The sequence below is a fragment of the Phoenix dactylifera genome, chromosome 1 (genome assembly GCF_051530095.1).
Source record: "Phoenix dactylifera cultivar Ajwa chromosome 1, Ajwa_hap1_PhDact_Kaust_v1.1, whole genome shotgun sequence".
NCBI classification, from domain to species: Eukaryota; Viridiplantae; Streptophyta; class Magnoliopsida; order Arecales; family Arecaceae; genus Phoenix; species Phoenix dactylifera.
Genome location: NC_143190.1, coordinates 42,953,853 through 42,966,211, shown reverse-complemented (window position 1 = coordinate 42,966,211; position 12,359 = coordinate 42,953,853). Strand labels below are relative to the sequence as shown.

The following is a 12,359-nucleotide window of genomic DNA, read 5'->3' as shown; positions in this document are numbered from 1 at the left end:
CGTGGCATGGCGGTCTCTCAGTGCTGTGAGGAGTGTGCAGATAGTGAGGAGACGATCGAGCATGTCCTTCTGCAGTGTCCCAGAGCCAGAGAGATATGGAGGAGATCACCGGTCCTACTACCCGATTCGATAGTCTCTGCGCAGGATATGATTCAGATGTTGAGAGCCTTCACGCTGAGCCCCCGATCTGTGGAGGTAGGGATTCTGGTGGCATACTTGTCCTATCACATCTGGTTGGATAGGAATGCCGGTCTGTTTGAGGGGAGGAGGTCGCCCCCGAGGAGGGTGGTGGATAGAGCGACGCTATCTGCGAGGGAGGTTCTTGCGGCTACCATATGATTTTCTTCTAGGATAGCCAAGGACATCTGGGGTACTCTCCACGCTGCTTCAGCGCCCCGTTTTGCCCTTGTTTCTTGGGTACCCCCACCCCTTGGCTATCTCAAAGTAAATTTCGATGGCAGTCGGTCAGTGGATGGTGTGGTTGGAGGGGTTGGATTTGTGGTTAGGGACCACCATGGCAGGATGATAGCGGCAGGAGGGCGGCGCACGCCTGGACTCTCTGTGGTCGGAGCAGAGCTGCGGGCGGCTTGGGAGGGTATATCCTATGTGTGGCAGGTACTTGGTGTGGAGTGGGTCTGCCTTGAGGGAGATTCATCTGTGGTTGTCGAGTGGCTCCGAGGGGCGGATCGGTTTGGGGATGGTCATCCCCTCATTAGAGAGGTCCGTAGGATGGTATGGTTGATGGGCGATGTTCAGATAGAACATGTGTTCAGAGAGGCGAACAGGGCTGCAGACTGGGTCGCCTCTCATGCTGCCCGGCATTCCGAAGATTTTACTTGGACGTCTGATGATGACGTTCATCCTTATTTGCATCTTTTACTTTCCCGCGATTTAGCAGGTTGTACTCACGTTAGAGTTATATGAAATGAGTAGCCGCTTTTACCACAAAAAAAAAAAAAAAGGATTGTCAGGCAAACCAACAACACAGGTCGCGAGGGAAATCCTAAAAGCTGAAACCACACTTGCCGTCACGTTTTCATGCACCTCAAGTTATTAAATTTTCATGTCATTTTGTTCCGTGATAGATTTATTTAACAAGAACAAATAAATAAAACAGTGAGATCCTTTTGTTATTTACATTTTCTAATGAAGTAAAATTCACTTTAAAAAGCTTAACATTAATCTCTCTTCTCAAAAATTTATTAAATAAATAAATAATCTTCTTGATGAGTCAGAAGAGGGTGAGGGGCAAGTGTATTTTTCAAGCGCCGTTCCAAACCCAACATAGACTCGATTCCAAGTTAAGACCTGACCTAGCAGATCATGTATGGATATTATAGAATTAATTGGATCAAACCTAAATGAATTTGATATGATCCACGTACAATCTATTCAAAAATTCAAGTGTAGCATTAAATCTCAAATCCAATTTAGATACAACCTAGTCCGAATCCAAACCAAGTGATATTGGATCCAAGCCAGCATAAATCTTAGACCCAAAACCAATTTAATTGGGTGTCTCTATGGCTCTGCTTCAAACTAGATCCTAACCAAAACCAACTTACTTTATGATCTCAAATGGAAATAGATTACAATATTGGTGTAACCTAACCTATAAAAAGTTTTTGGCAAATATGGATCTTTGAATTGTCAAAAAAAATTTTATTTCCTTGCAAGATTCTCTTTATGCTTAAAAATCACCTTTGGCATTGAAATTTATATGGCAAAAACTAGAAAGAGAATTAAAGGTTGCCACCTAATTAACTATCAAGTGCTTGCTACCAACATATGTTAGCTTAGCTCATTGGTATCTCTCTTTCTAAGCGAGAAGTCTCATGTTCAAACTTGAGTGGTGATGAATAATCATCATTTTCTCAAAAAAAATTATCAAGCACTTGCTTCGATCATATCATCCCTTCCACTTGAGCAATAAGATATATGCACTAAAAGAAAACTCATCTTTTCCGGCGCTTTTTATAATCTTTACCGACGCTTATAAGCGTCGGCTAAAGTTCCCGCAACGCAAACAGAAGCGTCGCAAAAGCGTTGGCGATACTGGAGTGGCAAAAGTTTTTGCCGACGCTAAGATAAAGCGTCGGCAAAAACAAGGCTTTCCCGACGCTAAGGAAAGCGTCGGCAAAAATGACATTCGCCGACGCTTTAAAGCATCCGGAAAACGTAAAGGATAGCCAAGTCTGTGTTTTCGCCGACGCTTTAAAGCGTCGGTAAATGTCATTTTTGCCCACGCTTTCATTTGCGTCGGAAAAGCTTTGTTTTTGCCGACGCTTTAAAGCGTCGGTAAATGTATTTTTGCCGTCGCTTTTCTAGCGTCGGCCTAGGCGTGCCACAACTTTTATTTACCGACGCTTTAAAGCGTCGGGATTACTATTTTTTAAAAAAATAAAAATACGAATGTAAATTATAAAAACACAGCATTATATAAACCCCTGACAATTAGCCAATACCAAATGTTTCAGAGCAAGTATGGCTTAGATACAATGCAACAGATACTGAAATACCTTCTGAAATTGCTTCCAGCTTTCCCTTTAGCCTCTTGAGAGGCATCACGACTTTCCTCTGTTACCTCAATACATGGGTCTCCCATCTGGACAGAAAAAAGTAGTAATAATAAGCCGCAGTTGAAAATACTGAAAATACACTCACAACTTCTTGAGTCATTCATAAGCAGTAAATATGATATACATTGCAAATCACCTTTTGTGGCAGATCATCATCAGGTGCTACAGTTTCTCCTTCAAGTTCAATGTCAGATTCAACGATCTCATCATCAGATTCATGCTCTACAGAAGCAGAACCCTTTGCACCAAAATCATCTTCATCAAGATCCTCATCCATGTCATCCACCATTTGACTTTGCTGCAATCAATAACAAATAACAAAACTTTTGCATCAGGTTTCCCAATCCCCAAACAAAACAGAAAAGAAGAGAAAGACCAAATAATAAATGATGCATGATGACTTTCTAATGTCTTGAAAGCAGATATTCCCACGAGGAAAGAGATCGTACAAAATATCAAAAGTTTGATGCAGACAGAAGCCCTTATTTTAACACTGCAGGAAAGGTTGCTGATGTTCATTTATACATAATATCCACCCTCGTGGAGAGAAAATCTTGATCATTTTGTGGTTGGAATAGATGAAGTGACGATTACTAACCAGGAACAAACACCAATTCCCACAATATATATATATATATATATATATATATATATATATATATATATATATATATATATATATATATATATATTCATATTCTAAGCAAACAAACAGAACTGAAATAAAAACTATACTCCAAGAACACGGATCTCATGGCCATTCCAGCTAAGATGTAGTATATGGACTATATTGATGATTTCATGGGTTTGATTACCATTAAAAAATATGATACTAGCCAGGTCCAATTAGTATATTTTTATGAAACCAGAAATATAACTCAGTGGCACAAAGAAATAATGGAAATGAAAAGGGGAGTAGGAACAGGGGTCAAAAAGATGGAGCATTCATAGCCATACAAGACCTAACCCAACTTTTCAGGATCAAAGAATTAAAATCCATTTAATAAATATTAAATGTAGTTGAGAGACCTAACTCTTCATCTAAGTAGAAGCTAAATGTAGTAAAATGAATTATATAATGATTGATATGAATAATTAACTTAAAGAGAATCTTGTCAAAAAGATAATACCTGGCACAGCATCTAGAAGTGTTTAAATATCAGTACTACAGTCTTTTGTGCCAAGCATGGCAATTTCACAAACGGACTCAACTATATAATCATTATGCATCAAAGGATTAAAATAGAAAGACCTCTCACCTTCTAGATTCCACAAGCAGAGCACGCTGTTCAGATGTTTTATCAGCACTAACATCTCTCTCTCTCTAGCAGTATAGCTGCACAAAAATAACCAGGCTACAGCAATCAGATGATCAGCAGGGCACAAAGATCGCAATGTATCATGTATTGATACTGTAATATGCAGAAATGCAGTATTGAAAATACACCAATTACTATGAAAACTACTATTTACTAGTGAAAATTCATTAGAATACATCAAATTTATGTTAAATAGCTTTGCACAACCAAAAAAAACAAAAACAAACACACATGACTGACAATCATTATTCACGACTTCTTGAGACCTAATAAGAGCTGAGTGAGTAAATCAGTACCTCGAAGGAAGAACTGCTTGAGGAACAAAAGGGGCATAAGCAGTTTCCCTCTCAACTGTAAGCCTTTGAGCTTTCTGAAACTCTTTCAGAACTGCTTGGAAATCTTTTGCATGCTTTGCATCGGCTATCTTTTTGCTTGCCTGCATTTAGAAATTCATGTCTAAGAATCACGGAATTAAGGGAGAAAATCAGCATGATGTGTAGACCAATAGTCTTAGAGGCCTTATTAGAATGAAGCATATATACAATATGTCACCTCTATATAGCTGGAAGTCTCAAAATAGCTGCCACCATGTTATAGTAATTTAAACACTATGCACCAGAAACAACAATTGTGACCACTACATCATTTGACAAGGACAAATTCATGAATTACCAATCAAGAGCACAACCATGATATAGCTCTCAAAAAGGTTTAACAACCCAAGAGATCAATTACAGCAATTAAATACTAAGGCTGTCTTTGGTTCATGGATAAACCCCAAAAGTAATTGCAATCATGACCAACTACATTATTTGACAAGCACAAGCTCATGAATTACCAATAAAAAGTACAACTATGGTATACCTCTCAAATAGTTTGAACAACTCAAGAGATCAATTCCCAAATCTACGTTATATCATAATCACAAAGAATAACCAATTTTATCATGCGGGTAGAAGCAATTTCACATGTGAAAGAACATAAAGTTTCCATTTAATCAAAATGCCAAGGGAAAGATGAAAATGGTAGGAACACAAAAACAATCAAAATAAATGCCATAATGAATATTAATGAGCCCAAATCTACATTATATCATAATCGCAAAGAATAACTAATTTTATCATGCGCGTAGAAGCAATTTCACATGTGAAAGAAGATAAAGTTTCTACTTAATCAAATGCCAACGGAAAGATGGAAATGGTACCATTTGATGAGCGAACCAAAGACAAAATGCTGCATGATGGGCACCTTCTCAAGCACCTCAGCCTTATACATCTTCAGCATTCCACTGTTCACCTTGCTCCATGTCAGGACCGCACTGATATCATCAAGCATCGGGGAGTGCTCAGCAAACACCCCCTTCTTCACCTTCTTGACAAAAGCCACACAGGCCAAGTACATATACTCGTGGGAGAAGTTATCAAGAATGTCCTGGTTGTGAATCGACTTGGGCTTCATATACTTGTGATCAATAAGCTGAGCTGAGCCAAAGATAGAGGGGAGAAAGTGGTAGTCCTCGAGGCCCCAGACACCGTGAGACCCAGCGGGCTCGAGACAGTAGGTGATCTGGAGCCTGCGCATGAGTTCGAGGTAGGCGACGAAGACCCGGGTGACGAGGGCCGGGTAGTTCTCCTCCCTGATGAGGCCGAGGTGGGCGAGGCAGTAGAGGAAGGCGGCGAAGTTGGTCTCGTGGCCGGTGCCGTAGTCGATGCGGGAGGCGTTGCCGAAGGAGTCGAGGAGGTAGGGGAGAAGCTCGTCAGCGGCGGGGAGGAGCTCCTCGGAGGTAATAAGGGGGGGAAGGAGGGCGGGGGCCTCGGCGGAGACGAGCGGTAGGCGGGGTTGCCGTAGCGGGCGGAGTGGGGGAGGGGGGGAATCTCATCGATTTAAGAGGTTAGGGCTTGGAGGAGGGAGAGGAGGGAGGTGACGGTTTGGGGGAGGGGGGGAACGGGGTCGGAGATCTTGCGGCCGCGGACAGAGTGGGAGAGATCGGCGACGAAGCCAAGGAAGTGGCGGCCGGCGGCAGAGGAGATGGAGGCGGTGGGGCCGCCACAGGCGGAGCACATCGACGACAGCGGCGGGCTGGCCTCGGCCGCGGTGGCGGAGGTGGAGCAGACGGCGGCGCATGAAGAGTTGGCGGAGGCGGCGGAGGAGGGGGAGGAGGGCTCGGCGTCGGTCATTTTTTATGGGAGGCGATGTGGGGTTCGGAGGGAGAGGATGAAGAAGAATCGAGGCGGCGGGAGGGGGGAAGGGAGAAGAATCAGGGTGAAGAAGAAACGAGAGAGGGCGAGAGAGCGAGCGAGAGAGAGAGAGAGAGAAGAGGCGGGATGGGTGCGGGCGGAGGGAGAGGAAGAACCGGTTTCTTGCAACACTGGTCGGCGCCGGAGAGGAGGGAGGAGGAGGCAGAAGAAGGAGGAGGCAGAGGAGGGAGGAGGAGGCAGAGGAGGGCTTGATATGTCGATCGAGGATGGAGGAGGGAGGCGGACGCGGGTTTTGATGGGTATTTGGTTTTCAACGACACTAATAAGCGTCGTTTTAGGCCAACTCTACGACGACGCTAACGAGCGTCGTAAATTGCTGACGCTTTTAAAATGCGTCGGCTATTTTTGGCGCTCTGCGGGACATTGCCGACGCTTGTAGCAAGCGTCGGCAAAAACATGTCGTTAAAATCTCTTTTTCCTGTAGTGATGCTTGTTTCCAGTTGATGCCAATCATCCAAAGATACGATATCTCTTAATCTTAGAATATTATAATAGTAACAACAACGACAACTACCGAATTGTATAAATCTTCTATATTTAACATTGCAAATGTTTTTGATTGGGCTAAAATTGCTGGAAAAAAAATGTCATTTCCTTTAGAAACTGCCTACAGTAATAGAATATTAGGGATGCACACTGGTGGCGGACAGCTAAACTCTTCCAAAAGTTTTGAGGCGGGAACTGCAGACTCCGGCGGATTCATCGATCCGCCATAATGTTGGAGCCCAAAAGTAAGAAAAAATTTGAAGTCCTAAAAAATGAGAGCCATAAATTTGAGCAATAATATTCTAGACCATGTGTATGAGCTCAGCTGTAGACCAGGCCAATCGCTGCTCGCCTGTTGGAGACTGATCCCGCCCGCGGAGGATCCGGAAAACATCATTCCAGTCTTGTCCCGAGGATCCGCAAGGTCTTTGATGAGGATTTAGGAGATATTTCTGCAGTCTTGTCCTAAGGATCCACGGGATCTTCGATGAGGATTTGGAGGCGGCGAGACTGAGGTGGACAAGGCTGAGGTCGGCTCGGCCTTGGGCCGAGGTCAGACAAGCTTGGAGGCTATGGCATGTGCTTGAAGAGTTGACCCCAGTATTCGGCCGAGGTCAACTCGGTCTCTGGTGGAGGTCACCTCAGTTTCTGGCCAAGGTCACCTTCTTCGTTCGAGGTCGGCTTGGTCTCTGGCTGAGGTCGGTTCGCTTGGCGGGGTTTGGATGGTTTCATGCTGGAGTAGGACGATCCATTTTACCTCCCATCAGTATGTAATCATCAACTTTATTTATAGTCAAAATTAGCTTGCCCTTTTTTTTTGTTTTACTAAAGCAAATAGTTGTATTTATGCTTGACTGCAAGCAAAACCGAAGGAAAAGATGAAACTTTTTGATGGATATTTTCAAATTTGTGAATTTTTAATCAAATAAGCAAACAAAATATTAGGTTCTTCCAAGAAAAATAGGTTCTTCAATCACTTTTTTTAAAAGGCTAGCTAGATGCGGCGAAGTGCGGCCTAGGCCGCTGTTTAGATACCTGTTTCTTGTCATTGGTTTTGTTTGGATGGGATTGAGTTTAAGGTACGGAACAGGCCTTAGCTTAACCGGGATACATGAACTGAAGTAAAGTAGACAATCCTGACGCCTTTATGTTCTCCATCAAGTCTGTCCATCTCCTTATTTATCTTGTAATTGAACAACTGTGCTGCTTAACAGGGCCGGCCCGAGCCGAGCCTCAGCCCATAACCATAGAAGGAAGGAAGAAGGTAAAAAGGCACCGACTTGCGATAAAATAAAGAGAGGAGAGGAGAGAGAGAGAGAAAGAGAGAGGGGGGTAGGGAGGTTCCTTGTCCTGTTTTCTGTACCTGACCGTGACCAACAGGAGCTGGCTACGAGTCTTCCCCCCTTGATGGAAGGGGGGTGGAGAGTTTCCTAGCCTGCAGAGGGGCAATTTGGGAAGCTGTGTGTGTGTAACTCCGCACATATTAGGATATAAGAATATACAAAAGTGCTAGGGATCGAGGACTAAAGAAAATTTGAAACTTGGATTGAGTGCTAAAATCCCAGTCAATGGAAAAGTGCTAATAAAAATGGGAGCCTAAACTAATGGAATTATATAGAGTAAATAGAAAACAATAATATATCCAAACTCAGAAGCTCCTTTATTTATTTATTTTTTATAACCGAAGCTCCTACGTGGAGGAGGGGTGTCAACTTTTGTGCTTTTTCTGTTGATGGATGTCACTATGAAGCATTGAAGAATGAAACAATGAAGATGACTTAGTTATACCTTCATCTATATTTATAGAGCCAACGCTCCAGGTCTTAAGCGCAATAACACTGGCCAGAGTAGCAGTGAAATGGTCTATGGTGAGATCAAGCTCTCCCCATGACCCTCCAGAGTTCTGGTTGTGGAGCACCCAACTCAAACAATTTGGGAACATAGGACAACTACGGCGTTCAGGATCGGGTATCATGGCCACCCATGCAGTCTCGTAGGCAGACGATGGCAAGAAGGCTTGTACGTCAGCAGAGGGAGAGAAAACTTCTTCCTTAACCCTCTCGACGAGGCACTCCAATGACTCCTCCATGTCTACAGAAGCACAAACTGGGAAGAAGAAGAAGGAAATTAAGATAGATGTGTCTGGATGTCTTGGCTGAATTCCTGGAGGGTGTATTTATAGTGTGATGGGAGGGAGACAGTACGTGCGGCAATCCAACAGCTATTGGAAGACTATTAATTGTTCCCGGAGATGTCGATCGCCACAAATTGGAAGACTTTATTGTTCCTTTCGAAACCAGAGAGCTACCACTGCAAGTTTGAGGAGAGCCATTCGCAAAAGTTAGAAAATTCAGCACCCATGTGCATCCCAAAATATTCTATAACTCTAGCTGTAGGCAGCTTCTGCAATAGGCGGGAAAATGACAAATTTTCTTTTTTTTTCCAGCAACTTTAATGGAGTAATAATCATTTGCCATGTTAAATGTAGAAAATTTCTATATTTTGCTGAGCTGGTTTTCATACTATTTTTTTTTTTAGAGCAAGATGGACTGTAGGACTATATTTATTTATTTATTTAAATTTTTGAGAAAGGAGATTAATTTTAAATTTATTAAAGAGAATTTTTCTTCATTGGAAACCATAAATGACAAACGGATCTCACTGATTTATTGATTTGTTCTTGTTAAATAAACCTATCATGTGTTGTGAACTGCCGATAAGCACCGGAACGCTTGGGACTTGGGAGGGAGCCGGCCCTGTGCAACCTCAAGTTAGGTACCAATTACCAAAGTCTATCATGTACGAAATGTAATTTGCGTTTCCGCAAGGAAATCTCGTGACGTGCATCCATCAACAGTTAAGAATAAAAAAAAAAAAAGGAGACCACCGGTACGATGCCAGAGGGGAGCCCTGGCCTCAATGCTTATATTAAAATACTGTACGATGTACGGGTTGGAGCTTCAAACTTTGTCACGCGAAGTGCAGCCTTGGATATATGTTATGCAAAACTATATTAAAAACTAAATTGCACAACGCTCTACAATATATAATAAGATAATACTGTAATATAACCAGCTCTTGGGGGCTCTGGGAGGAGCTGCGACCTGCGGGATTGCAGCTTTGGAGCACTCCTAAAGCTAAAATTAGCCACCTTGCTAATTTATAATAATAATATAAAAATAAAATATAGCATGCACATTTTTGAGTCCAAACGGGTGCAATGTATATAAGGGAAAAATATAAAATTAGATTTTAACCGGGCAGAAACTTTATTATTATAATAATATAATATTTATAATATTAGATTGAATTTAACTATAACTTAAATTATTATAATATTAAAACATTAATATTATTATGATATTATAATAATAGAGGAGGTATAAATTTATAAAAAAAAGCTACAACGTGCATCGTGCGGGTTACATGCTGGATTACAAAGTTTTTATAGTATTTATAGCTAGCAGGGCAGTTATTAAATTGTTAGCTTTCATCTTCTTTTAATACTTTCCCTAATTTCACCTTTCACATGGGTACAATTTTTTCTCCTTTTCCAACTGCTCTAGAAAAGTCATGTAAAATGGATGTAATAGAATTGATAACTAAAATATAATAGAATATAAGAGATATATGAGCTTGATTATTTTTCACAATAAAATTTTTATACTAATATTATCATATACTATTAATATGCAAAAATTTTATTAGTTTTTAATCTATTATATCTGTTATCTATAAAATTTGGAAAAGAAGAAAGATGCCTATTACTTCTATGATAGCCCATTAGCTTGTGGGCCGGCCCGGAGTGGTCAGGCCCACAAGGCCTCATATGCAGAGCACGTGAAGGGACAGAAAGGAAGACTACTATTGGGAGTCTTCTTTCTTGCCGATCTCGATTGCAATCGAGTCGGAAAACCAAAAATTTCAAGGTAATCTGTAGACCGGATCTCGCCTATTTAAGATCACATTCTCCTCCTTTGAAAGTCGTCAAAGACTAGAAAAGAAATCACCACAAAATCCGAGGTCTCTTTTGGATCCTTCTTCCTCGATTCATCGTCGGAGAGCCGCCGGAGCGCCTCACCAAACCAAGGTAAGGCTCTTCCTTCTCATTCTCTTTCTTCTCTGTTGTTTCTGGCCTTATTTACCAAAATTGGAGCCGGCGAATCACCGAGAAATTGCTAAAACAATGGTATTGATCCAAAGATTGATTTTGATGATCATAAAATCTTGAAGTATAATTACTAATCTTTGTGTTGCAAGAACAAAGATAATTTCTTTTGCAAGAAATATGGCAAGTTGGAAGAACACAAGAAGGCCTCAAAAGTTCTCAAGAAAATTTGGAAGAAAGCTACACTTCATTGGCCCAAGTTTCAAGATCAAAGAATTCATGTTAGAGGAGCAATTATAAGAAAAATTCCAAAAAATAGTTTTTGAGTCGACTCCTGGAAACCTCGAGTCGACTCTGGCATAAATGGTAACTTTGGCACAGAGCTCGAGCTAACTCAAGTAGTTCGTGAACTAACTCAAGCAATTCTCGAGTCGACTCAAGCAGCTCGTGAGTTGACTCCCGCAGAGTAAGACAGAAACACATTTTCAGATGAACAGTACTCGAGCCAACTCAAGCTTGAGTCCACTCAAGCTTGAATCGACTCAAGCGTGAGCCGACTCCCGCAGGAAAAGACAGAAATTCAATTTTGAAGAGCTCGAGCTTGAGTCAACTCCCGACAAGCTCGAGTCGACTCCTGCTTCAGCCGAGTCAACTCAAGATCTGCTCGAGTCGACTTAAAAACTGTTGGAAGGCATAACTGCTAGTTTTTTACTCCCAACGGCTCTATTTTGTCTCCAACGGCCAGAATCAAGTTTCTGCCACATCAAAGACTATAAATACAAGGGAACTACCTCAGATAGAAGAGAGCTCTGCTATCCAAATGTCCAAATCATAAAAGAGATCCAAAAACCAGAGCATAGGAGTAAGCAACCAAGTGAAAAGCTTAAGAGTGTCTATTGCAAGTATTCAACGTCAAATCTATAGCTTTGGAAGTTGGTGAAGCATCCACGACAGCATTCAAATCACCAACAATGCTGTATGGTTCTCCTTGATCAGTTATATTTTTATTTATTGGGCAGTAGTTTTTATACTTTAACTCTTTTTATACTTATCTTGTAACAAGTTTCAGCTGCTGAAACTTGGGAAAAGGTTGGGTCCAAACCTTAATGAACAAAATGGAACAACTGCTTCATCAAATCCATGCACAGAGCTCGAGCTAACTCAAGTAGTTCGTGAACTAACTCAAGCAATTCTCGAGTCGACTCAAGCAGCTCGTGAGTTGACTCCCGCAGAGTAAGACAGAAACACATTTTCAGATGAACAGTACTCGAGCCGACTCAAGCTTGAATCGACTCAAGCGTGAGCCGACTCCCGCAGGAAAAGACAGAAATTCAATTTTGAAGAGCTCGAGCTTGAGTCAACTCCCGACAAGCTCGAGTCGACTCCTGCTTCAGCCGAGTCAACTCAAGATCTGCTCGAGTCGACTCAAAAACTGTTGGAAGGGATAACTGCTAGTTTTTTACTCCCAACGGCTCTATTTTGTCTCCAACGGCCAGAATCAAGTTTCTGCCACATCAAAGACTATAAATACAAGGGAACTACCTCAGATAGTAGAGAGCTATGCTATCCAAATGTCCAAATCATAAAAGAGATCCAAAAACCAGAGCAT

At 41.8% G+C, this 12,359-nt stretch overlaps 1 protein-coding gene and 1 pseudogene across 2 annotated transcripts; both read right to left on the bottom strand.

Annotated features, from left to right (window-relative positions):
* Positions 1–4,136: 4,136 nt before the first annotated feature.
* Positions 4,137–6,075, bottom strand: LOC149768679 (uncharacterized; annotated as a pseudogene). The gene is made up of 2 exons (XR_016396158.1): positions 5,103–6,075; positions 4,137–4,334 (listed from the first exon to the last, which is right to left on the bottom strand). The product of XR_016396158.1 is annotated as an uncharacterized LOC149768679 (transcript).
* Positions 6,076–8,350: 2,275 nt separating this feature from the next.
* On the bottom strand, positions 8,351–8,731 carry LOC148715296 (ent-kaur-16-ene synthase, chloroplastic-like). The gene has a single exon (XM_088704207.2). The coding sequence runs from the start codon at positions 8,729–8,731 to the stop codon at positions 8,351–8,353; it is 381 nt and encodes a 126-aa protein (XP_088560333.2).
* Between the last annotated feature and the right edge of the window lie 3,628 nt (positions 8,732–12,359).